This window comes from Dasypus novemcinctus, chromosome 7 (assembly GCF_030445035.2).
Source record: "Dasypus novemcinctus isolate mDasNov1 chromosome 7, mDasNov1.1.hap2, whole genome shotgun sequence".
In the NCBI taxonomy this organism is placed as follows: Eukaryota; Metazoa; Chordata; class Mammalia; order Cingulata; family Dasypodidae; genus Dasypus; species Dasypus novemcinctus.
In genome coordinates, this window is record NC_080679.1 from 123,739,943 (window position 1) to 123,765,316 (window position 25,374).

The 25,374-nt window shown below is 45.8% G+C and overlaps 2 protein-coding genes across 9 annotated transcripts in view; one reads left to right on the forward strand and one right to left on the reverse strand.

Moving 5' to 3' along the window:
• Positions 1–25,374, forward strand: part of STEAP3 (STEAP3 metalloreductase) — a 109,301-nt gene that overhangs the window by 44,745 nt on the left and 39,182 nt on the right. For 2 of the 8 annotated variants that reach the window (XM_023592000.2, XM_004469440.4), the window contains exon 5: positions 1,708–4,258. The exons of the other annotated variants lie outside the window; for them this stretch is intronic. In XM_023592000.2, coding sequence (XP_023447768.1) covers positions 1,708–1,989 — 282 coding nt within the window. In that variant the 3' untranslated portion in view covers positions 1,990–4,258. Of the gene's footprint in view, positions 1–1,707; positions 4,259–25,374 lie in introns of those variants that run through there. 8 annotated transcript variants of the gene reach the window in all.
• C7H2orf76 (chromosome 7 C2orf76 homolog) overlaps positions 12,934–25,374 on the reverse strand; it is a 72,164-nt gene continuing 59,723 nt past the window's right edge. The window contains exon 9 of the transcript XR_011649290.1: positions 12,934–13,767. The gene's annotated coding sequence lies outside the window, so the exon portion shown is untranslated. The remainder of the gene's footprint in view (positions 13,768–25,374) is intronic.

The window sequence follows — 25,374 nt, forward strand, 5'->3', positions numbered from 1 at the left end:
TAGAGCCCAGAAGAGCCAGAGATGGTTCAGAAGAATAGAGGCTAGGGGTCTTTTGAGAGGGAGTATTTTTATTTGGGGTCAAAATGTGGTATCTGGGAACCTGTCTTGGAAATTAGAATATGGAGCCATTGGAAAATGTTTATTTATTAAAAGCAGCTCTTCAGAACCATATTCCTCCACTCATAAGGCTCGCCACCCTGGTATTTGTACCGAAGCAGATAAAACTCAAGTGCTCCCACACCCGGGAGGAGCGGGAACAGGCACTGGAGCAGCATCAGATCCACTTGGAAACGGGTCTGAGGGGAGCTCAAACAAGACAGCATCTCTAGCAGAGCCTTGGATCAATGCTGACAAGCCGAGCTGAAAGGAAATCGAGGAGGGCCAGTTGCAGCTTCTCTAGAAAGCTCAAAACCAATCTATAAAGAGCACCAAGGTTATCAGCATGCCGCCACATTTCTTAATCCCTTGCAGTGTTTCGCCGGAGAAAATGCGGAGGTGTCAACTGCTTGACGGGCCACTGTTATTTTCACTCGTCATGTAGTAACACAGGTCTCCTGCCCCAGATCTCTCAGGGACTCACTGCTGCGAGGATCCAGTCCAAAGAGCCGGTGAGCCTCGCCCGCGGCCCCATCAGAAGCCCTCACCCTACCCCTCTGCTGCTCCTCATCGCTGCCTCACCTGCGGGCTGAGGGATGCCGCATCTGCACAGCTCCTTGACTTGTCCCCGAGTTTCCCACACTTGCTCTGACCTTAGCTCTTGGAATTGCTTACTTCTCACGGAGGCTAATTCAGTGACTTGCCCAACAGTAGAAGCTGGAATTCTTCGACAGTGGTCCACGAGAAACCTGCCAGGCAGAAGCCTCACGGAACAGAGACTGGGATCCTAGGGCAGCGTCACAGCTCACGTAGAAAATCAGGCTTGTGTAGCCTTTGGGTGACAGCAGACCTGTCCTCCTCTGGAAGTGACCCACAAAAGCCCACCGGCTCCCCAGGGGGTGGAAACTCTGTTATAAGAGCCTTTCTCTGGCTTTCTGATGGTGTTGGTCTCCTGTGGGCTGTCCACTTGGGTGGTTCTCAACTCGGGTTGGGGGCAGGTGAGCCCACAAACAGTGGTGCCCTGGGGCTCTCTATAAAGTGTCAGGGCCTCCCAAACTGCAGACTCCTGCGAGCCACCTTCCCTGTTGGTGCCACCTGTAAATTATTTGCATTGTATACCTTTAAGTCAACTCAAAATCCATTCACTTTTATCTGGCCTCATCTTGGGCCAAATATTACCTGTGAAATGATAGTTTTGACATATACTTGTTATTCTGATAGGCATTAAAATAGGCACAAAACTATTAGAATGTTTTTAAAATTCTTGGAACTTAAGTCTATCTAAAGTCATCTGGCAGCCACCAGGGATACATTATAACATTTTGGAAAAAGCCATCCTTATCGAATCTTCGTCAATCAGCCCATCTTTACACACCTGCAAGGTGGAAGCCTTATTCCCATTCTTCTGTTGGGGAAACTGAGGCTCGGAGAGTTTAGGATCTAACCATGAGATGTGCTGATAGTGACTGAAGGGGCTGGGATCGGAACCCAGGGTCCTCATCGGGAAAGCAGCCTCCCTCCCCCTTTGCCCAGAGGGCTGGCGAGCCACTGGCAGATCACCCGGCCCGCGTTCCGCCCTGGCCGCCTTCAGCGCCTCTGTTTCCTCCGCAGTCCTCCCTGGGCTTCGTGGCCCTGGTGCTGAGCACGCTGCACACGCTCACCTACGGCTGGACGCGCGCCTTCGAGGAGAGCCGCTACAAGTTCTACCTGCCGCCCACCTTCACGCTCACGCTGCTGGTGCCCTGCGTCGTCATCGCGGCCAAGGGCCTGTTCCTCCTGCCCTGCTTCCGCCGCAGACTCGCCCAGATCCGCAGGGGCTGGGAGAGCGAGGGCGCCCTCCGGGGCGTGCCGGCCGCCCGCGGCGCCCTGGCCGAGAAGACGAGCCACGTGTGAGGCCCTGCGCCGGGAGGGCTCCTGGGCTCACTTGTGGCTGCGCTGGGAGGGTGCGCAGGTGGGTGGCGTGTGCTCCGGATTCCTGGAACCCAGCTGTAGGCAGTCCTGTCCAGAATAACATGCGCAGGGTGTGTATTATAGGTGTATATATATTTCCCATCTATAGCAGGATTTGCGATTATAATTATGTAGGTAAAAAGCAGAGTCCCCGCGAGTTCCACTGGTAGATGTAAAAGAAAGTGCCAGATATTAGAAGAGCAAATTGCAACACTCTTGTGACACATGTTTTGGGATGTGCAGCCCCTTTTTGCACAGAAGAGGCAGTGAGAGAGGCCTGTACCTTAGCGGATTGTATCTGTGCCCACTCCCCCCCACAATCCATTTTTTCCCAAGTCTCTTACTGGTGTAGAGACGCAAGTCCTTCTCCCCCAAGACAGATTCGAAGTTCAAAGACAGCCAGTGAGCAGGTGGCGAGGGGCCCGGCCAGGCCTGAGCCCGGGGTCTGTACCCGGCTGAAGTCCTGCTGTCTGCTGGGTGGGGTGGAGTGGGGCGGTTGTCCTGAAGCTCTCCACCCACTCCTCGCTGAGCCAGGGAGATTTTTTTCTGAAAGTCAGAAGTGACCACTGGCGGCTGCAAATGGCTTCTCCTGTGGCAGTGTGAAGGCACCTCCTTGCCAGAGCCCCTGATGAGCACTGTCTTAAGAACAGGTGTAATTTCTTTGCTCCCTTTAAGCCGGTTTTCAGACCACCGTACCTTCTCACCTTTTCCATCATGAGTTTGGGTTTGCCCCAAGAAGGCCTCCAAGTCCAAGGGTGAAGGGGACAGGCAAGTGAGAGCACCCCCGGCTGCAGAGCGGAGCAAAGGGCACAGCCCAGGGGACGGAAGGAGTGTCTTCATGACACTGGTCCTGTGGAAAAAATACGGGGGACCCCCTAAAATGCCCCTGCTGCTGCTGGGCAGAGAACCTGACTTCCAAGCACCCAGAAAACCACACCTGCTCCAAGTCCCTGCTCATTTCAGAGCAGCTGGGAGGGACTCTGCCACCAAAGCTACAGCCTTGAAACACTGCTGTCCTAAAGCACAAGAGGCTAGACCGTGCTAGGGCCACTGGACATTGTCCTTGAGTCAGATGCTGCCCCTTGCCAAACCTGTCCTCGCTTCCCACCGCAGAACAGTTTTTCTCTTCGAAGTCCCCACCCCCCCAGCAGAACCTAAGTGATCTGTCAGCTGCACCAAAAAGTGGCATCTTTGAGCACACAGGGCCGTGAGGTCTTGATTGAAGACGCAGGGAAACGCCGACGGGGGCCCGGGTCGTGTGTGTGTTTCTCGGGCCTCCTGGGCCAGAAGGCATTGTGAAAAGGAACGAGGAGTCAGCCCTGCTGGGAGTGCTGGGAGACGAGACGCCTCGGCCTTCCCCAGGGAGGCGTCATGAGCTCATGTCTGTGGAACACATTAGGGTCCTTTAGTGGAAAGGAAAGGAAAAAGTCAAGTGCTGGAATACCTCATTAGACCAGTGACTGATGGCGGGAGGAGGCGCAGGGGACGCTGCCTGCTTCCTGCCGGGGCCTCCCGCTCCCAGGCTGAGTGGCAGGAACTTGTCTTGTAAATTGGCCCTGATGGAGTATCAGCCGCAGCCTGTGGAGAGGCTCACTGGAAAGGGGGCAGGCAAAGCAAAGATTTTAGCATGTGCTTGGCAAAACGAGGGCCCATTCATTTCCTGCTAATGAGAAGCAGGGAGAACGGGGACCACGGAAACCCACGCACGGTCCCCAACCCCAGTCAGTCTCAGCTGCCTTCCTTCTCCGGCCTCCGTGGGCCTGGGGATTGTTCCTTCTACCAAAGACGCTGGCATGGAGCAAAGCCCTCCCCTTCCCCACCTACCTCCTGCTGCAGGTGCTCATGAGCAGTGAAAGGATCCCGGGGTGAGTGGCAGGCGGCCCGGTGAAGCAGAGAACCTGGACAGTCAGCTTCTGAAAGGCGGGGCAGGCCGGGCGCTCAGCCTTGATCTTGTGTCTGTGCTGCTCTTCCCTACCTCACCAGGCAGCTGGCAACAGCAGCCCCTCGAGAGCGAGCCACCCCTTATAGCCTGCTATATTCTATGTGCCTCTGGTACAAAGTGCCTGGACCAACGTGCTCTGGAAGTCCTAAAATGTCACCGTCTGAGGTTCACGTTTCAAACCTATGCCGTGGTAAGAGGCTGTGTATTTTGTTTGTACCTTGTAGAGCTTGCCTAAGAAGCAGTGGTAATAAACATCTAACTTTCTGTGAATTTCAGACTTTTTATTTCTGTCCTGTCCATCATCTTACCTGCTCCTTCGTTTGCTGACTCAATGAGTGTGCTGCTTGGATCTTGCTTGGAGTTGGGCAGTGTTTTAGTTTCCCGGCTTCTAAAACAAAGGCTATGCAATGGGTTGGCTTAAACAATGGGAATCTACTGGCTCATGGTTTTGAGGCTAAGAGAAGTACAGCATGGAGGTATTATCGAGGAGATTATTTTTCCCAGAAGCCTGTGGTGTTCTGGGGCTGACTGCTGGCGATCCCTGGTCCTTGGCCCTTCTGTCACGTGGCAGAGCACGTGGCGGCCTCTTGTGGCTTCTTGGTTCTGCTCACTTCCTGCTTCTGGCTGCTCCCTGGGGCTCTCTCTCTCTTTCTCTCTCCGTAGCCTTCCCTATGAGGCCTTCAGTTATAGAAGTAAGACCCAGCCTGATTCAGCGGGGCCATACCTTAACTGAAGTCACCTCATCAAAGGGTCCTACTTCTCAGAGTTAACTCCCAGAGGATGGGTTAAGTTCAAGAACATATTTTTCTGGAGTGTAGCAGTTTGATATAGTTATGAATTCCAAAAATAGATATTGGATTATGTTTGTAAATTGGTATGTACCTGGATGTGATTAAATTATGATTAAGGCTTTGATTGGGCCACATCAGTAGGGTGTTGAGTCCCTGCCCCTTGGTGGGTGGGGACTCACAGAAAAAAGGCATGACAAAGGACAGAGTTGGGGCTTTTTGATGTTGGGAGTTTTTAATGTTGGAGTTTTGATGTTGGAGTTTGATGCTGAAGTCTTAAGCTGGAGCCCCAGGAAGCACGCACACAGAGTAAAGAAAAGCAATCCCCAGAAAGAAAGGAACCCTTAGCCTGGAGAAAAACAAGACCCGGGAAGAGAGGAACCCAGGAAGCCTGAACCCTGGCAGACATGGGCAGCCATTTTGCTCCAACACGTGGAGATAGACTTGGTGAGGGAAGTAACTTATGCCTTATGGCCTGGTATCTGTAAGCTCCTACCCCAAATATATATGCTTTATAAAAGCCAACAGGCTTCTGGTATTTTGCATCAGCACCCCTTTGGCTGACTAGTTCATGGGTTACACAGCACCAAGGCAGCATGCAGGAGGTTGGGATGGCCATGCTGAGCAGCATAATATGTGCTGGATTCCTCACTGAGGAGGGGCAGACGTGCAAACCTTCAGAGAGAGAACAGTAAGGAAACAGTTGGGGTGCAGGTGACAAGGTGCAGGGCGCTGGGGTGGGGTGGGGTCTGAGGTCATGAACGGGGGCCACAGCAGTGCTTCTCCAGCTGTCGTGTGCAAGTGAGTCACACAGGGGTCTTCCTCCAAACACAGGTTCCAATTCATTCATGGGGTGAAGCCCAGGAGTGAGCACTTCTAATGAGATCCCTGGTGACATAACGGTGGTGTCCCTTGGACACTCTGAGCAGCAAGGCTGAGCTGGCTTCCTTGGCTTCCACTGTACTGTCATCCAGGGCACACGGACCGATGCCCGCAGGACCTCTCTGCCCTGTGACCCTGGCTGTCTTGGAAAGATAGGCCTCTGCACTCAGCCACTGCTGCTGCCACCCCCTTGTTCTCTTAAATGCGGTGAGAAACCACCCTATCCCAAGGGCCACAGTATGACAACTTGGTGTTCTGCCTCTAGGATGCCCCCTGGAGTTGCAAAACACATTGGCCGTGGGTCCATCAGGAAAACAGCTCTCTTCAGATACCACCCACCTATGAGGCCGCTAAGCTTTTCCATGGAAGCTACCAGCACTGACTGGTTTAGGGAGGAAAAAAGAAACACGTGCATAAAACAATCTAGTGGCTAAAAATCATTTCTTGGGAACAATAACCAAAAGATGGCCTTGTCATTTTGAGTCCATAAGTGTTTTCCAAAGAACCGTGATCAGAAAACAATGTCAAAACAAATCATTCCAAGGGAAGGAAAAATATGTGCTTAAAGGTTTGCTTTACTCCTCTGTGTCCTCCCACACATAATGCTAGGAGAGTTACGTTCAAAAAGAAGTAATAAAATAGATGAAAATGCTCTACTACTCAGGTAACTGACATAGAACTAAGAAGCAGGCAAAACAACTCTTAGTAGTTAAAGAGACCAAGTTCTCATTCAGCTGTGTGGCAAGCTGAATCCTTTCCAAAAGCAGTGATACTGGTCCTTGCAAGTACAGAAGCTCTGCAGCCCTCAGTCAACTCCTTGGTCTCCACACAAAAAGGACATTGGCATCACTGGAGGAGAAATTCTTGATTCTATCAGACCAGCACCATCTTTTCTAACAAATATTTTGAAACTCCCTTTTGACTAACCAGAAGTGAAAGCAAGAAATAATATAACCTACCTCCACATATAATTTTTAAAAATCAATTTAAGGTCTTAAATGAAATATAAAGTAGAAGTAAAAACAAAGTAATTTACACTAAAATTTTATACTTCTACTACTATTTATGGTACTTACAATGAATAATCATGATAGGAAGTAACAATCTTACAACATGATATTCAACTAAACATTACAATGATATTCAACTAAACCTTGTTGACCTTCATTCTTTATACTAGACGCTTGAAGATAATGACTAGAGCAGTGTGGGTGGGTCGGTGGGTGGTGGGTGTGTGCATGTGTGTGTGTGCACGTGTGTATGTGTTCACTGTGACTGTTTGAGGCTGTGTTCAATGGAGAACGCAAGTCAGGTGAAGACCGATAAATTACCACTAGATTTGGAAATACAGGAATTTTACTGTGAGAATCTCATTGGAGTGTTTGGGTTAAAATTCAGATTGGGAATGAGTGAGAACTACAGAAATGGAGACTAACTCTGGACAACTCTTTTGATAACTTTGACTGTGAAATGGAGGAGAGAGGATTAATAAACGAGGGAGTCAAAGGAGAGTTGGTTATTTTTTTCCATGGTGCTGATGTGAGCATGTTTAAATGTTCCTGGAAGAGAGTAGGGTGACTAGGAGCTGTTGATGACAAAGGAGAGAGTGTATGGAAGTCCTGGAGGGCATGGGAAGAAATGAGGCCAGAGCACAGAGGGCTCTACAGAGGACGAGGGGCAGTCTGCCCCTTGAAATGGTGAGGGTGTGGATGGAGGGTTCAGCTTTGGTGACGTGCATCATGGGAGCTCCCTTCTGATGGTGTCTCTATCCAGTCAATGCCATCTGCTGAGCATGACAGAGAAGGAAGAGGGTTTGGCCCTGACGGTTGAAGAGGGAGGAGAAGGTTAAAAATCACTTGGTGGGCCCACCCTGATCAGAACGGTGGAGAGACAGGCTTTGAACAACCAGCAAGAACTGGCAGTTAAAGGACTAAGGAGCTCATCTGATTGTGCCACAGCTGCTTCCTGTTCACTATACATTTTATTATTTGAAAGTATTAATTCTTGGATTTAAGTTCCTGAGTTCTCCGTCTCTTAAGTTTGTATCAGCTGGTGATATGCCAGAGTTTTCCTTGAGTGCCAGGAGCTAACAGAAACAAACAGACCAGAGCAAAAACAGGAACAGGATGAGAGCCGAATCAAGTGCAAGTCCACGTACAAGCAGAAGGAGCTCATGGGGCCCTGGTTGGTCCCTCCCTCATCCCCCCACCATCACAGCCAGAGCCAGCCCTTGCTCCCAGTGCAGGTCCCTGGTCCCTCTTCTGGAGGGAGCAGAGTAACCCTTGAGCTCATTCTGGGAGCATGTATGTCTGGCCCAGTCATCTGGTGGTGAAGCAAGACACCTGTTAAGGTCCTGGAACTTGTGTATGGAAGGAACTCACAGAGCTGTCCTACAGAATCCTAGGGGAGAGGAGTCAAGCTGAGGCTGCCTGGGTAAGGGATTGCTGACTGTAGCACAGACAGTGCAGCACCGGGGACCAGGAACAAACTGGTTCTAGGAAAGAGGGGACATTTGTATCACGTAAAGGGGGAATTCCCTGGAAATCTGCCCAAGACAGGATATATGCACAGGAAGGATCAGGGCAGGCTCTGCGCTTCAGCCTGAAGCTCTTTGCTAGCCTCATTTAAAAATGCGAAGAAAAAAAAGACTGTCAACCAAGAATTCTGCATCCAGGAAAACTATCCTTCAGAAATAAAGGAGTGGAATTCAGTTGACCAAGCTGAGAGTGTCAAAAGGCAGAGATTGGCAGAATGGATTTAAAACGTATGAACTCAACTATATGCTATTTACAAAAGACTCACTTTAAATTCAAAGACACATGAAGGCTGAACATTGGATTCTTTTCTTATTCCTTTGGATGGAGATCATTTCCTGTTTCTTTGTCCTGTACTCTTTTGTTGTTCACTGTACTTTTTTTTTTATATCCCCCCCCCCCCTTGTGGCTTTTTGCTTGCTGTCTGCTCTCTGTGTCTATTCGCTGTGGGCTCTTCTGTGTTCTCACTTGTCTCCCTTCTTTTTGTTGCATCACCTTGCTGAGTGGGCTCTCTGCCGTGTCTGTGGGCTGGGCAGGGCTTGGCAGTGCTTGCAGGCCCAGCGGCACTCCACAGTGTGCTGGCAATCCTGCCTTCACAAGGAGGCCCCGGGATGCGAACCCAGGGCCTCCCATATGGTAGATGGGAGTCCAACTGATTGAGCCACAGCCACTTCCTGCTCACTGTACACTTTAATATCTGAAAGTGTTAATTCTGGGATTTAAGTTCCTGAGCTCTCTATCTCTTAAGTTCCTATCAGCTGGTGATATGTCAGAGTTTTCCTTGAATGCCAGGAGCTAACAGAAACAAACAGACCAAAGCAAAAAAACACTTTTTACAGTCTTTGCAAATTGGCTGTGTTGGCTGGTGCTCTCCGTCTGAGTTTAACCCTCCTTCTAGAAGACTGGCCCAAGGCAAAAGTGAAGTTCAGGGTCTTGTCCATCTTTTCTGAACCAACTAGACCTAACAGACATACATAGACCAAATTCTTCTCTATTGCACATGGGTCATTCGCCAGGATAGACCATATGTTAGGTAAAAAAACAAGTCTCAATAAATTTTAAAATACTGAAATCATACAATGTATACTCTTTGACCACGGTGGAATGAAGCTAGAAGCAGGAGGGAACTGGAAAATTCACAAATATGTGGAAATTAAACAACACATGCTAAACAATCAATGGGTCAAAGAAGAAATCAGAAGAGAAATTAGAAAATATCTTGAGGTGAATGAAAACGAAAACACAACATATCAAAACTTATGGGATGTAGCAAATGCAGTGCTAAAAAGGACATTTATAGCTCTAAATGCTTACTTTAAAAAAGAAGAAAGATCTTAAATCAGAGACCTAACCTCACAACTGGAGGACCTAGAAAAATGAAAAGCAAACTAAACCTCTAAGACCCAATTAACAAAAGAAAAAGTGGACAAATTGGACTTCATAAAAATTAAAAACTTTTGCACTCCAAAGGCCACTATCATAATGTAAAAAGATAATCCACGGAATGGGGGAAAAATTTGCAAATCAAATATCTAATAAGGAACTTTAACACAGAACATATAAAGAACTCTTACAACTCAAATTTGAAAGACAACGCAGTGAAAACATGGGCAAGGATCTGAATAGACATTTTCCCAACAAAGATATACAAATGGGCAAGAAGCACATGAAAAGATGCTCAACGTCATTCATCATTAGGAAAAGCATATCACATCACAGTGAGTTACCACTTCACACCCACTTCGATGAATAAAAGATGGACAATAGCAAGTATTGGCAAAGAGGTCAAGAAATCGGAACTCTCATCCATTGCAGGTGGGAATGTAAACTTGTGCGGCAACTCTGGAAAACAGTCTGGTAGTTCCTCAGTTACCACATCCCCAACAAAAGGAGGTTAACAATTTCACTCCTAAGTATATACCAAGAGAAATGAAAACATATCTCCATGCAAAAACTGGTACGAGATTGTTCAGGGCAGCATTATTCATAACAGCAAAAAGTGGGAATAACCCAAATGTTCTTCAACTGATGAATGGATAAATAAAATGTGGCATATCCATACGATGGAAATTTATTTGACCATAAAAAGGAATGAAGTGCTGATTCATGCTACAACACGGGCGAACCTTGAAAACATTCTGTGCTAAGTGAACAAAGCCAGTCACAAAAGGCCGCATATTATAGATAACATTTAGGTGAAATGTGCAGAATGGGTAAAGTCAGAGACAGAAAGTAGATCAGTGGTTGCCAGGAGATGGGGGGTGGGGCGGGGAATGGGGAGTAACTACTAATGGTTGTGAGCTCTCTTTCGGAGGGGATGAAAATGTTCTGGAATTGGACAGTGGTGATGGTTACGCAATCCCACAAATGTGCTGAAGACCACTGTATTGTACAATTTAAATGGGTGACTTCTACGATAGGTGTATTATATCTCAATTTAAAAAAAGGAAGTGACTCAGAAGAATTGTACTCTAAATGTGAACAAAAATTAGGAACATTTTAACCAATTTAATTCAGGTATATTTTCTTATATGGATGCATCAGAGTGATAGATGATAAAAGATTTTTCCCAGTAAGTATAAAATAAGCATGTTCAGTAATAAGAAAGCATTATGCCATCATTTAATTGGCATTCATTTTTCTTGGTTGCATTAAAAGAATGTTACATCATACAAAGATGGCTTTCTAGAGTCAATGAACTATGGTATGACAGAACTGGTATTGCAGCTTGCAGGGGAAAGAAGGTACTAGCTAATAAATGGTGCTCAAATAGTTGGCTACATATAAGGGAAAAAATCAAATCCTACCTCATATCATTTGTTAAACCAATTCCAGATAAAGACCTACGTTTCAAAGGCAAAACACTAACATCTATAGGAGAAAGCCTAGATTATAGTTACGGTGAAAAGGGAGGAAAAGATTCTTTAACAAGACAAGCCACAAAAAGCACTAATCATAAAATAAAACAATGATATATTCAACTGTTTTAAAATTAAGAAAACCTCTGGATTTTACACTTTAAAATGGTTAAAATGGTGGGTTTTATGCTATATGAATTTTACCTCCAAAAACAATAACTCATGTTTGTCAAAATGGCAACATAAATAATATGAAGTAGAAACCACAGACAGAAAATATATTTTGCAAGAACTAAAATCAATTTTAAAATGAACAATAACTTAACTAAATAGAAAATGGGGTAAATCATAGAAAAGGAAATGAGAGAAAATCAGCATCTGAAATGATGGTTGACTTCAGTTGTAATTAGGTGAATGCAAATGAGGACAACAATGATTTAATCATTTTCAGCCACCAGATTTAAAAAGTCTGACAATAACAAGATTTCATATACTCCTGATGACAATAGAAATTGGTACAACCACATTAGAAAACAGTTTAGTATTTTCTTGTAATGTTGAATATCTGCATACCCTCAGACCCTATAATTTCTCTCCTAAGTATATTTAGGAAAATTCTTAAATGTGTGCAGCATTAAACATACATAAAATTATTTTGGGGATTCTGGAAAGACAGAAAGCAACCATAGTGGTACAGTTCTTTAATCTCTCCAAATCCTACCATAAAGACAAAAAGAGCAGCTGAGATTGTCAAACCAAAAACCCATGGATGATATCGAAAGCAAACTAGATGGCACGGTTTCCCTACAAACCCTGAAATACTCATGGGTGTGAACAAACCTACAAAACCTGCATGGTATCAGCATCCGTGCAAAGGGAAGCAGAAGGAAGTAATGGGGCTTCCAGCAGACCTGAGGCTTCATAATAACCAACACATTGTCACTGTAAAGCTCCACTGGCCAATTTGAAACAGCAGCTGAAAAGGGGAGGGATTTACATCCTCCAACAGTGAGCACAGGGGTCAAGTCTGAAGGGGCCATGGGAGAAAGGCAAATAAACATTCAGAACTGACCAGCTGAAGCTTCCATACAGGACAAAAACGCCGCTGAGGAGTGACTGTGAAGGACAGAATCCAAATTGAGCAGGTCAGGAGCAACACAAAAAAGAAAAAAAAAAAGAGGATCCCGATAAAAGTAGGGAAGGGAACAGAATCAGAAGATCTCAGGAAGGATGGTGCCTTACTTTTTACTAAACACTTAACAAAAACAACAACAGAAAAGGGTGCTCTGAAGCTGAGAAATTAGAAGAACTCTTTAAACTATGCCTCCCCTCAGGAAACCTAATCTCATATACACATAAGAAACAGAAAAGTATTGAAGTCAAATCCCACCCAGTTATTCAGGGTAAAAATAACGAGCAGGATAACATCCCTGCAGATGCATGCCTGAGAAACACACTGACGAAATAGATGAAAACTGTGGCCTCATATTTTAAAACGGCAAGGGAGTGGGGTGGGGATAGAAGAGGGAACCTATAGATTACAGGAAAATTAAAAGGTGTTAAAAAAAAGAAAAAGAAAGCCAAGCAAGGCTAATCTATGCTGTTTAGGAATGGGTGACACAGCACTGCTTAAAAAAGCAAGGAGTTGATTTGCACAAACTGGCTACTAGTTACTCTTGAAGGAGGTAAGGCATTAGAGAAGGGCAGCATGGCAGGCTTATGGGGTTCTACTCAGACTCCTTTTCATGGGGATATTAATTTTGTTTTATGCTTACACAGGCACATAGAGATGATGGATGGATAGATAGGATAGATAATTGATAGCTTGAATTAATAGATTGATAGATGATTGATAGATGATGGTGAAGACAGATAAACAGGCAGACAGATATAAAATGTTTATTTAATAATGAAAACTTTTTAAAAAGAATGTTCATAGCAGCACTGTTCACAATTGCCCCCAAACTGGAAACAACCCCATTGAGAGGAGATGCATAAATAAATTTTGCTATTCCGATGACTGTCTGTTATTCAGCAATGAAAATAAATGACCAGTGAAACTCACAAGCCTAACACGGAGTGAAAAAAGCAAGTTGTGGAAAACATCCTGTTGAACAGTACCATTTTTTAAACCTCAGAAACCAAGCACAAACAAAACAATACATTGTTACAGATACTTACATATGTGATTGAATAAATGATATTGTAAGGAAGCAAGGGAATAGTAAACACAAAATTTAGGACAGACTACATACTGTATAATTTCATTTTTATAATGCCCAGAAACAAGCGAAAACTAAAACACATATGTGATTTTTATATCTGTACTTCATAAAAAGCAAGGGAATGAGAAACTTAAAATTCAGGATAGTTTTTACCTCCAGGGAAGGAAAGAGGATGGGCGAGGGAGGTACATACCAGTTTTTGTCTCAAGTTGGGTTGAGAGTGTACATTGTATTCTGTTTCATAATTTATAAGTGAGTTTTATATTAAGTTGATCAGATCTGCACACAAAGAATAAAATGCAATGGTTTCCATTTCAATTCTCCCTCCCATCGGCCATTCAGTCAGTCGGTCACTCAGCACGTAGGGACTGTGTGCCTCTCGTGGGCCTGAGCTCGGTGCCAGGATGCCATCCCTGGCGGCTGGCAGCTCCCATCTTAGGGCTTGTTATGCTGCTGGAGACAGTGCCAAGTGTGAAGTGGCTTTTAAAACACCTGCAGCAAGGAAGAGCAAGGACAATTAACAATCAGTTCCAGGATGAGTGTTACCTTCAAATCCCTTCTTGGCATCAGTTCAAAGAGGTAATTTCTAAGTTGAGGTAATTAAGGCAGCTGGCAAGGGACAGCAGCCAGCACTCCACGACAGGGTTCCCAAACACTGCCATTCGGGACCAGGAAGAGGTTTTCATTGGTCTTAAACTATATGATGTATAAACATACAGACGTACACACATACCCACACAGACTTTGTTTTTTTTTCTGAATCAACTGACTTTATTTTTTTTAACTTAGAGTTTATTTTTAATAGATATCATTGTATAACTATATAATACATATTTTTAAAATTTGTAATGAACTTTATTTTTAGAGAAGTTACTTCAAGAGTATAGGGGATTCCCATATAACACCCCCCCAAACACACACATGTTTTCTCCAATTTTTAACATCAAAACTCTGGAGCGCTTCACGGATCTGCATGTCCTCTTGTGCAGGGGCCACGCCCATCTCCTCTGCACCGCTGAGGATCAGCACACCGCACTGATGTGAGGCCACCCTGAGTTTTTGTCCTCCCTATGTTTCTGCGTTAGGAGCTGCTTTCGTTCCCGGGACAGGTGGACAGTTATTGGGCTGTTGTTTTGTCTTTAGTGTCCTTATTTGGTAAAACAAAGGGCTGGCAAATCCCAATCGATGTCTACGACTTAAGTTACTTACCATTTTGGGTTGACCCCAAAGTCTGAGAATCGGGGCTCCAGAGCCATGCTCTTTCATTTTTGAGAAAGAATGTAGGACAATTGAACTCATTTTTCAATACCCCATAATCAATAATGTGACATGGTGGATCAGAACTTGCCTTGGAGCCAGGAGAGGCCTGGGCTTGTGTCCAGTGGGTGGCCCTGGGCAGCTTCCACAGCCTACCCAGCTCAGCAACTCACCTCTGCAGGAGGGTGAAAACTGCCCCATAGGCTATCGTGAGAAAGCAGATAATGCATCCAGGCTGCCTGCCTGCCTGCCTCGATTCCTGGCAGCAGTAAAAGCTGTGGTGTATGTATATATATAGGAGGGCATGTCTGGCTATTTGGATGTATTTATTACAAATATATTTTACACCTGCAAGATGTCTCTTACAGAATCAGCCCACAAGAAGTTCTAGCTGAAACTCCAGAGGTCCTTTGTGGACAAGGGCTCAGTCTGCTAGCATGGGGACAAGGGCTTAGTTTGCTAGTCACTTCCTTGTTCTGTAGGCCAGTATAGCCACCAGGTACACTCACTTTAGTTCCCCGTGTAACTTTTGCCATTTTCACATGGTATTTGATCTAATGTTTTTTCCTATCAAATCACTTTTCCTCTTACAGACATCTGCTTTTTAAAGTGCTCTTTGTGGAGAGGCAGTTAGCCCAGAGGATAAGATCGCAGAAGTCCAGAGCCAGACTGCCAGCATTTTAACACTGGTTCTGCCACTTCCTAACTTTGACTTTGGGCAAGTTATTTAACAAAATCCCCTGCATGCCTCAGTTTCCTCATCTATAAAACGAGGGTGACTGTGGTCCTTACCTCAGAGGCTTGTTTTACGTTATGAGAATTACAGGACTTTCCATCTCTAAAGTGTTGAAAACAGAGCCTGGCACGGACTGCTTTAGAATGTTCAGTAAATAAACATCTCGAGGGTAAGTGGAAAACCCCATATACCTGCCATTAAAACTTCAAATTAAAATACGTAAAAACAAAATGGTGTTATTAGATTCTAGCTAGCTAGTTACCTGTGGAAACATTCAATGGAGCCCTGCTCTCTCTTGACAAAAATAAAACAGAGGGAGCGACTGGGGGAGGCCTGAACAAGCCGACACTCTCCTGGAGAGAGTGGAAGTGGCAGTGACTTTCCCACTGTGCCCCCACCCAAGGTCACCCCAAGACCAAGGGCCCCACGGCGGGCTTGCTCTGCCAAGTTCTGAAAAGGTCATCAAGACGTGAAAAGTAAGGAAGGTAAGAGGTGCCACGAGTAGCACGGATGAGTGAAAAATGAACCCAGGTAGCCTGTGCAGATCTATTTATCACAGACGGCCCTGAGTTAAGAGTGAAATATCTTCTACTGGTGTGCTGGCTTGTGACACAGGGAATCTGTTTTCACTTTGAATTGACGCCTCACTGTCCAAGAGCTGCCAAGAGCCGGACTGACACTCACGAAGCCTCCTCTCTGCCCTTGATCTTGGGTGACCCAGCAGCCCAGCCAAGTGAAGTGCAGGTGACAGCCTACAGCCAGCTCTCCCTCTGTTCTCTTTCACAGTCAGAGCTGGCTCTTAATTTTCATTTATTTATTCCTTTAACTGCCGGTGTCACCTGAGACGGATGGCTAGAGGGTGGGCAATCGGTTTAGGATCCGCGGCTATGGACCTCCTGTTGTGTGTGGTACGGTCAGAGGATGCTGCAAAGTGGCAGTGTCCGTGGGCCCTGACGGATGGGGTCAGCACTCTGCTTCTTAAGAGGATTAGGGAGATGTCGAGAAAGCAGGGCTCAGACCCTGAAGGGAAGGTGCCACCGAGCCATCAACACACAGCCCTGCGTAATCAGTTCAACAGCAGAACAAGGAAAATGGGAAGGGGAGATTAAAAAGGAATCCAGATTTCATAGCACTGAGGGCTGTGTGAAATGGGGAATAAGGGTGAAAGCAGTAAATCCAGAATAATTTTTTTTAAAAAGTCTACATTTCCCTCTTTCAAATCTCAATGATGAAGGAGGAAATGCCATTGGTGCTGCTGGAAGAATCCTAGTTCCTTCTGCAGAGGGTCCGTGCCTGAGGGTCTCTCTTTGTGGGTATGCCCAGGACACGCATGCATCACCTCTGGGGAGAGCGCAGGTAAGGCCGTGGGCCCTGCAGAGCGGGGCAAGCACCGAGTCGGCCCCCTGCCACCCTGGGAAGTGACTGCACAGGGCCTGGGGGGAAGCCTGCAGCCCCGAGCGCTGCCCACAGCCGTCTGTCTGGAGGCTGGACGTGCTGGCAGCCAGCAATGGTGCCATGGGAGGGGCCAGGAAGGTGAGGGGCCAGGGGACGAGCAGGGGTCTGTTCCCAGCAGACTCTGCTGGCATCCTTCCCGCCTCCCCGCCCACTCTGTTTTAGACAACTGAAGGTTCACCGCCTGGCCTGGCACGGGAAGATTCGAGCCCGCCCCCAGTGCTGTGTGTTGCTCCTCTTTCTGCCCCCTTCTCTCCCCACAGTCCCGTTTCTATTTTACAATGTTTTAAGATCCAGATTTGAGGATTTTCCCACTTCTCAGTGCCGTGTTATCATAACCAAAAGGCAGGACTTGGGTTTTGACGATGGCACAGTGTCGTGGAGGCTGGGATTTCCCTGCAAGTCCAGGATGCAAGTCTTATTTGACCACACGATGAAACCGAGTGTAGACATTCACAGGCTAACTAACACGTTCCATACTGGCTTCTCGGGAGAACCTAGTTTTTCAGCCTGCTCGGCTGCGATATGAAAATGGCTTCAAATGGCATGCTACTTCTCCACGAAGCTGTCCTCTCCTTCAGCTTCTCCCTGGCCTCTCAGTCTCCAGAAGGAGAGTCCATATCCAGCCAATGGCAAGAGCAGGCTCGCTGAGCCCTGCTAAGCACTTCACAGCCGGCCCACCATTTCATCCTGACGACACCCCGTGAGCCTGAATGTGACAAATGAGGAAGCTGGAGCCTACAGTAAATCACCCAGAGTCACACGGCTCATTAGGGGCAGAAGATGCATCCACGGCCAGGTCTGTGGCCCCCCAGGGACCCTGAGCCGAACTCCTGTGTCACTGTGCCCCAAGAATCCCAGACCAGCCCTTGACAGCTCACTGGGCCTGTAGAATTTTGATTCAGGTATCTAGTGTCAAATTACCTCCACCTAAAAAACATTACTCCCGTATGAACGGTTACTGTATGGAAATACTGAGGCACATAAGCCCATGTTGATTTTGTATAATATCCATCATCTTTTTTGCAATCTAAACAGCTAAAATATTTTTCACATTTGAGACTTAAACACAGGTACTTGGATTAAAATATAAATAAATAAATATACCCTGGGTATTTACCAACAGAGTCTTATGGTGAGCACTCTTATAAAGGATTTAACCCAGAATTTTATGTGAATTATTGACTTGCATATCTATAGGTAGCATGATGTGGGAAAAAAAACTCTGAAATTTGAATTCACACTCTGCAATATTGATATCGGCTCTAGAGGTCACAGGCAAATTAACTTCTCTGAGCTTGGTTTGGTTCATCTGTAAGAAGGGGGCGTGATATCTATGTGCCAGAGTTGTGGTCAAGGTCAGAGAAGGTCACATGTATAAAAAGCCTGACACAGACCTCAAACGTCAACGCTCTCATTAATTCCTTCTCAGGTTCCCTTAAATGAGGTATATGTACACATTTGCTTGCATGTTGTGAGTAAATTCTTAAAATCCAATAATTCAGCGAAACCCAAATCATCTATACACAACAAAATTATCTACTGTGCATAAAATCATTTGAAAAGAACAACATGATAACTATCAGCTGACATTTTATTTAATGTGATGGAGTGTTCTGGCCTCAGTACAACGCGACCTGACTGCTTTGAAAGTCTTCCTTATTTTTACTGTACCAAATCACATGGGGAAGGAAAGACCCTTGTCAGGGTTACACAATTCAGAAGGGCCTCTTTGGGGATACTTGCTGGCTTCTTTGGGGACTTTGGAGGAAAGTCTCAGTGATTGGTTTTAATGAGTCTTCTTGTCCCAAGGGTCTGTCCCATCTCCCTTCTTACATGATACGTTCCTCAAAAGCTGGGACCGAATTTTCCATTTTCTGTATTCCACCCCCACCTCCTAGCCAGCTCAAATCAACAAATAAATTTTAAACAGGTAATGCATATCCAAAGCCGTGTTAGGGCGTGGAGAGAATATAAAAGAAGGAGAAATTGTGGTCCTAGCTGTGAGGCAAAGATAATCTCTCTGGGCAATTCTGGCCGAGGCTGAATTATCTGGGTATTATCGCTGGTCTGAATGACTTAATAAAAGTTATAGAAAGCCCAGTAACTTTTACAAGAGTACACAGAGCAACAGGGAAAGCGAATTCATTCGTCCATTCACTCGTAATGAATAGACCTATACGGTTATTAAGCCCCAGGATGTGCCTGGTAGAGGAGACCCAGCAGGGAATTAGATCTGCACCTGACCTCAGGGAGAGCCCCATCTTGGGGAGAAGTTCAACATATAAAAGAGCAAAGTGTAAGAAAACAGAACACAGCAAAATAAACGAAGGAAAACAAAAAATGAAAGAGCAAAGTGGCAGTGTTTTACAGCCGGCCCTCCGGGAGAGCATGGTCTATTCTACTGGCCACAGGAGGTGAGAGGGATGGACCAGAAAAGATGTGATAGACAAGGTGACCCTTGACAGCGTCTCCCGAGACAAGTGCACTGCAAGCAGAGAGGAGAGGAAGGAGTCGGGTGTGCAGCAGCACGGGGGTGCAGAGATTACCCGGAGGGGGAGGGGGGGGAGGCCCAAACCATGGGCGGAGAGAAGGCTGGAGAAGCGCTGCAGGGAAGTCAGGGCCGTCCCCTGCGGCATGAAGGAAGTGGGGACCCATCGAAAGCTGTGGTTCCAGGAATATGGAGCCAACTCACCTTGGGCCAAAGGCCAAGAAGGCTCGCACACCTGCCTCAAGACGGAACTGTTTTCTAGCTTTCCCTGGTGAGTCTAAAGAGCCTCCCTGGGAAGCGGATTTGGCCCAATGGATAAGGCATCCGTCTACCACATGGGAGGTCCGCGGTTCAAACCCCGGGACTCCTGACCCATGTGCAGCTGGCCCACGCGTAGTGCTGATACGCACAAGAGTGCCCTGCCACGCAGGGGTGTCCCCCGCATAGGGGAGCCCCACGCATAAGGAGTGTGCCCCGTAAGGAAAAAGTGCAGCCTGCCCAGGAATGGCGCCGCACACACGGAGAGCTGACGCAGCAAGATGACACAACAGAAAGAGACATGGATTCCAGGTGCTGCTGATAAGGATACAAAGCAGACACAGAAGAACACACAGCAAATGGACACAGAGAGCAGACAACTGGGCCGGGGTGGGGGGGTGGGGTGGGGGGGGAGATGGGAAGGTGGGAAGGGGAGAGAAATAAATAAATTAAAAAAAGCGTCTCCCTTTTCCTCAGGCCTTCTTGACCAGGCAGCGTGCTCACTGGTTACGAGCAGGCTCCAAACCCCACTCTCACTGCCGATACCCTTGGGCAGGTCTCTGTGCTTCGCAGGGCCTCACTCCTGCATCTATAAAATGGAGACAATTTTTAAGAGCGCGTGCCTCACAGGCGGCCCTGAGCCTTCGGCGCATCAGTATGTGGAGGGGGCCTGAGCCAGGCCAGGCCTGGGTAAGCACTCGGCAAATGCTGGCGGCGCTGACTCCAGCCTCAGTCTCTCTTCTCTCCTTGTCGTGGGAAAACTACGCAGACCAGGGATTTTACATCCAGCTTTGGTCATTTACGGGAGGTCTGCCTGAAGGGCGCGGCCGGCAGGCGGGAGCCAGGCAACGAGCCCCTCAGCCCTTTCTCACGGCTGGTGTCGGTTCTCCTTCACACACAGCACAGCCCGCCCACCCCACCTCGCCCCACCGAACCCGGTTTTCTAGGCACAGGTACCCAAATGGCCACGGGAGTTGCTGAGGGCAGGAGAGGGAGGAAGAGGCGTGATGGGGGCATTTTCGGGACTTGGAGTTGGCCCGAATGATACTGCAGGGACAGATGCAGGACATTATATGTCCTGCCACAGCCCACTGAAGGGACTGGGGGAGAGTCTAAACAACAGTGTAAACCATAATCCATGCTGTGCAGCAGTGCTCCAAAATTTACTCATCAAATGCAATGAATGTGCCACACTCATGGAAGAGGTTCTTGATGTGGGAGGAGTAAGAGGGGGTAGGGAGTGGGGTATATGGGAACCTCCTGTATTTTTTTTTATCTCCCCCCCTTGTGACTTTTTGCATGCTGTCTGCTCTCTGTGTCCATTCACTGTGCGTTCTTCTGTGTCTGTATTTATTTATTTCCCGCCCCCTTGCGGCTTGCTTGCTGTCTGCTCTCTGTGTCCATCTGCTGCGGGCTCTTCTGTGTTCTCGCTTGTCTCCCTTCTTTTTCTGTTGCGTCACCTCGCTGAGTCAGCTCTCCACTGTGTCTGCGGGCTGGGCCTCCCATGTGGTAGATGGGAGTCCAACTGATTGAGCCACAGCCGCTTCCCTCTTATATTTTTTAATGTAACATTTTGTGTGATCTATGATTCTTTAAAAAAAAGTACAAAAAAAAAGGCCATTTGAAAGGATAGCTCTAAAAAGAGGTCAGATACATGTTTGAAAACAAGGGGGAGCTCAGCTTTTGTTTCTAAGAACACTGAAGATTTGTAAAGGAGACCTGAGGTTTGTTCAAAGGCATACAAGATCTCATCTGATGATGTGAGTTTTTAACTGAATATGTGACATGCAGTTCAGCTGATTATAGAGGAAACTGATTTCCTCAAAACCTTACTACAGAACAATATACCTTCTCTCCTGACTCCTAAAGACAGTTAGATTTGGTCCTAATCCTTAGCCACCACCCCCCTCCCTTTTTCTTTCTCTCTCTCTTTCTTAAAAAAGTAAAACAGCATTGTTCTTATTTAAATTCCAATTTCTTATAGTAATGGAGTTGCTCTTCAGTTAGTTAAATTGGGAGAGTGATTTGGACCTTGAATATAGCACCTCCAAACATCCAAAAAAGAGGGCCCAAAACTCATTTATGATGGCAGAAATTGGAAACAGTTATTGGTGGGGGTAGAGGTAGAGGTAGGGGGCAGGGGGAAGACTGACTGAAAAGGGAACTTCCTGGGGTGATGGGAACACCCTAGATTTTGAATGGGATATGGGTTACACATTTGTCAAAACTCACTGGACTGTACACTTAAGATCTTTACACGTGTGTAAATTATACTTCAATTTTTAATAAAAAGGAAAGGGAGGGAGAAAGCAAAGCAGAGTTCCAGTTAAGCAGGATAGACTGACCATATTCCATGACATCATTTCTTCCAGAAACTCCACCAAAATGAGACTAAAGGGACAGAACCGCATGAAGATAAAGCATCTAGGAGATAAGAGGTCAGGGGTGGTAGAGTTCCTCCACTCTCTGAAGACAGAAAGGGGATGGAGGACTAAGACTAAACAATGAGGAACTAAGGAAACGCCACCCAAAGTGCTCGTGGAAGGCAGTCTCCACAAGAGGCTGCCCACTTGCCTCTCAGAGTCCTTGAGCCTCAGGTTGTCCCCTGGCAGAAGACTGGAGTTTGACTCTTTGCCTTCTGGGACCTGGAGTCCAGGGGAGGAAAAGGGCTCACAGCTGAAAAGTGGGGTCCATGTGCCTTCCCTCATCCTGCTCTCAGAAGGCAAAAAAAAAAAAGGGCAGTTCTCTGGAGAAACTGAAAAAATACCCCCACATATTAACATCTGGGGTCCTCTTTAAAAAAATGCCTGGATTTTAGTCAAATTAGAGTAGGCCATGCAGTGGTAACAAATGAATCCCCAAATCGCAGTGGCTTAACCACGTGGAAGCTTACTTCTCCCTTCTGCCATGCAGTGAGAGGTGGGCAGCTGCAGAGCCGTACCTGCCTGGCAGGACCCCGCATTCGGAATGCTCCATCTCGTGCGTCTGTCTCAGTGTCACCTCCGTGATGGACGAGCAAGGAGAAGAGGGAGGATCCTTCTGCACTGGCTCCTACGGGCTTCAGCAATAGAGCTGGTCCCGTGCCCCACCCACCCGCAAGGAGGCTGGGAAAGGTGGGAGAAGTGGGAGCTCGCAAATGCCGGGTGCACAGCTACCCAGGACCATCTCCTAGGGCCTCGCTGCTAATGTGTGAGCAGACAAGGTTCAGCTGACACTTGAGGAAAGCCTCCAACCAGAAAAGAAGTGACCAAAATAAACCTAGTAGAAAGGGGGAACTCAGAAGATACAAAGTTAATGCAGGAAACAGGTGAAAATAGAAATAAATAATATGTCCACCAAGTCCTACCAAAGCACAAAGGGCTTCTAAGGAGCTTTTCAGTGCCCGAGGCTAAAATATAAATGGCAATGCCTCTAACATGTAAGGAAGAAATAAAAGCAAACAACTGGGAAAAGGAGCAGAATAAAATATTTAAATAGAACTATAATATCAGTAAGAGAAAAGGCAAGATAGTACTCCCTTAAAACAAGAAAGGATACTGTAGAGCAGAAATATTTAAAGAACTAGAAAGAAATTTCAACATGATTGGAGAAAATCTTAAAAATCAACAGAGAGGTAGGAAGATAAACTTTAGTAAGTTTCCCAGAAAAGACAACCAGAAAATAAAAAGAGAAAATTGATGACAAAAGATAAAGGGCTTGCAGAATCAATCCAGGAAGTCCAATATCTGGCTAATAGGATTGCCAGAAAGATAACAGAGAAAACAGAGGAGAGAGATCACTGAAGAGCGTATACAAGAAAATCTCCCAGAATTGAAAGGCGAAAGTTTCCAGATGTAAAAGGTCCACCAAATAATTAGCCCAAATATAGAAAACACACCTTTACCAAAGCATATTACTGTGAAATTTCAGTGTACCTGGGATCAAAAGAGGATCCTAAATGCTTTTAGAGAGAAAAAAAAAAAAAACAGTTTACATCCAAAGGGATAAAAATTAGAATGGCACTAGCCCTCACAAAGCTTGCTTACTGTAAACTAAAGACCATGTGACAACCTTGAAAATTCTGAGAAAAGATGTTTTCAATGTAGAATTCAATACCCAACAACAATGTATCAGAACAAAGGCATTTTCAAATATGCAAGGACTCAAAACATGTGCCTCCCATGCACCCATTCTTATTAAAACCACTAGGTGCCCAGCATAGCATCTGGGCCACAACAGGTACTAATAAGTACCTAGGCTTCAAGATAATAAACTTTGTTTTCTTTGGAGAGAGGAGACTTTTCCATATACTTAGTGTGGAAAGTAATATGCTAAATGGAAAAAATAAAACTTGGGAGTCACACATAATTCAAATTTCAGCTCCACTACTTCCTAGCTGAATGATCTTTGGCAACCTATTTTACATCCTGAAGCCCTAGTTTTCTCAAAATGGCAACAATAGTACTCCCATTACATAATTATTATGATTTTCTAGTACATGTAGACACTCAGAGTTATTATTTCAAAAGATCATGCACTTTCCCTTCACTTAGAAATTTAAATGAGGTAATAGAACTGAATTAAGTGATAGCCTTATAAACATTGGACTATCAAAACTACATATTTATAAAGTTAAGCTGTATTTTCAAATCTTTTATTTAATGTATGCTTTTTCAGTAGCACTACAATACTTCCAAACCTTCTTGAATAGATGCTTAGAGAAAAATAAATCCATGGTTAGGTACTTTTTCATACCATCAAGTACTAATTATACTGAAAGACAACAGTTTCCTTTCAAATTATGTTGTTTAACCATTTTTTAAATAAACAAAAACAAAAAGATATACTCACAATAAAACAAAAACAACAACTGCAAAAAACTAGGGAGCAGGTATACCTCAGTGGTTGAGTGCCTGCTTCCCAAGTACAAGGCCCCTGAATCAATTACCGATACCTCTTAAAAACAAACAAACAAACAAAACTACTAAAAGGCAGGCTACAGGGAAACAGATGTGGCTCAGGTGACTGAGCTCCCACCTACCACATGGGAGGTTGCTGGTTTGGATCCTGGTGCCTCCTAAAGAAGAGAGCAAGCTAGCATGATGGGTAGGCATGGCGAGTTGACACACCAAGAGACACAAGAAGAAAAAACATAATGAGAGACTCAATAAAGCAGGGAGCAGAGGTCCCCAGTGCCTCCTAAAGAAGACACTGAGCTGACACAACAGGCAAGAACAGTGAGATGACACAACAAGATGATGCAATGAGATGCGGGGAGAAAAGCATAATGATAGAACCACCAAGAGCAGTGAGTGGAGGTGGCTCAAGCGATTAGGCACCTCCCTTCCACATCAGAGGCCCTGGGTTCGGCTCCCAGTACCTCCTAAGGAAACAAGGAAGAAGAACAGACACAGGAAGTGAAAAACAACAAGGGGGTGGGGAGAAATAAATACATTAAATAAATAAACTTTTTTAAATTAAAAAAAAAAAGCCATGCTACAGCAAAACAAGTGAGTAATGTAAGAAAGGAAAAGATAAAGAAATTCAGAAAACTGAGAATATAGGAAAGCAAGGAAGGGAAACCCCAGGGTAACAGGGAAGCGAAGGCCTACACTATAAGTTTTACAGCAGGTCTGAGAAGCAACCCATCCAGACTGGAGGAAGACAAGTCTCCAAAAGGAAGGGAAAAAAATAGAAAGCTATCTGATATGTTTCAGCAGATAGAGAGAGGAAAAAAAAGGCATGCGATGTATCTGATGGAGAAATGTATATATATGTATGCGGACAACTCATCAACTGGCAGGGAGCATATTTCTTAAATGCCCAAGAAAGGACACACAATCATGGTCTACAATAACAATATAAACGTGAATGCTGACTTAACTAAAAACTGTTTAAATATATGGTGAGAACAGGGGTGAGGGGA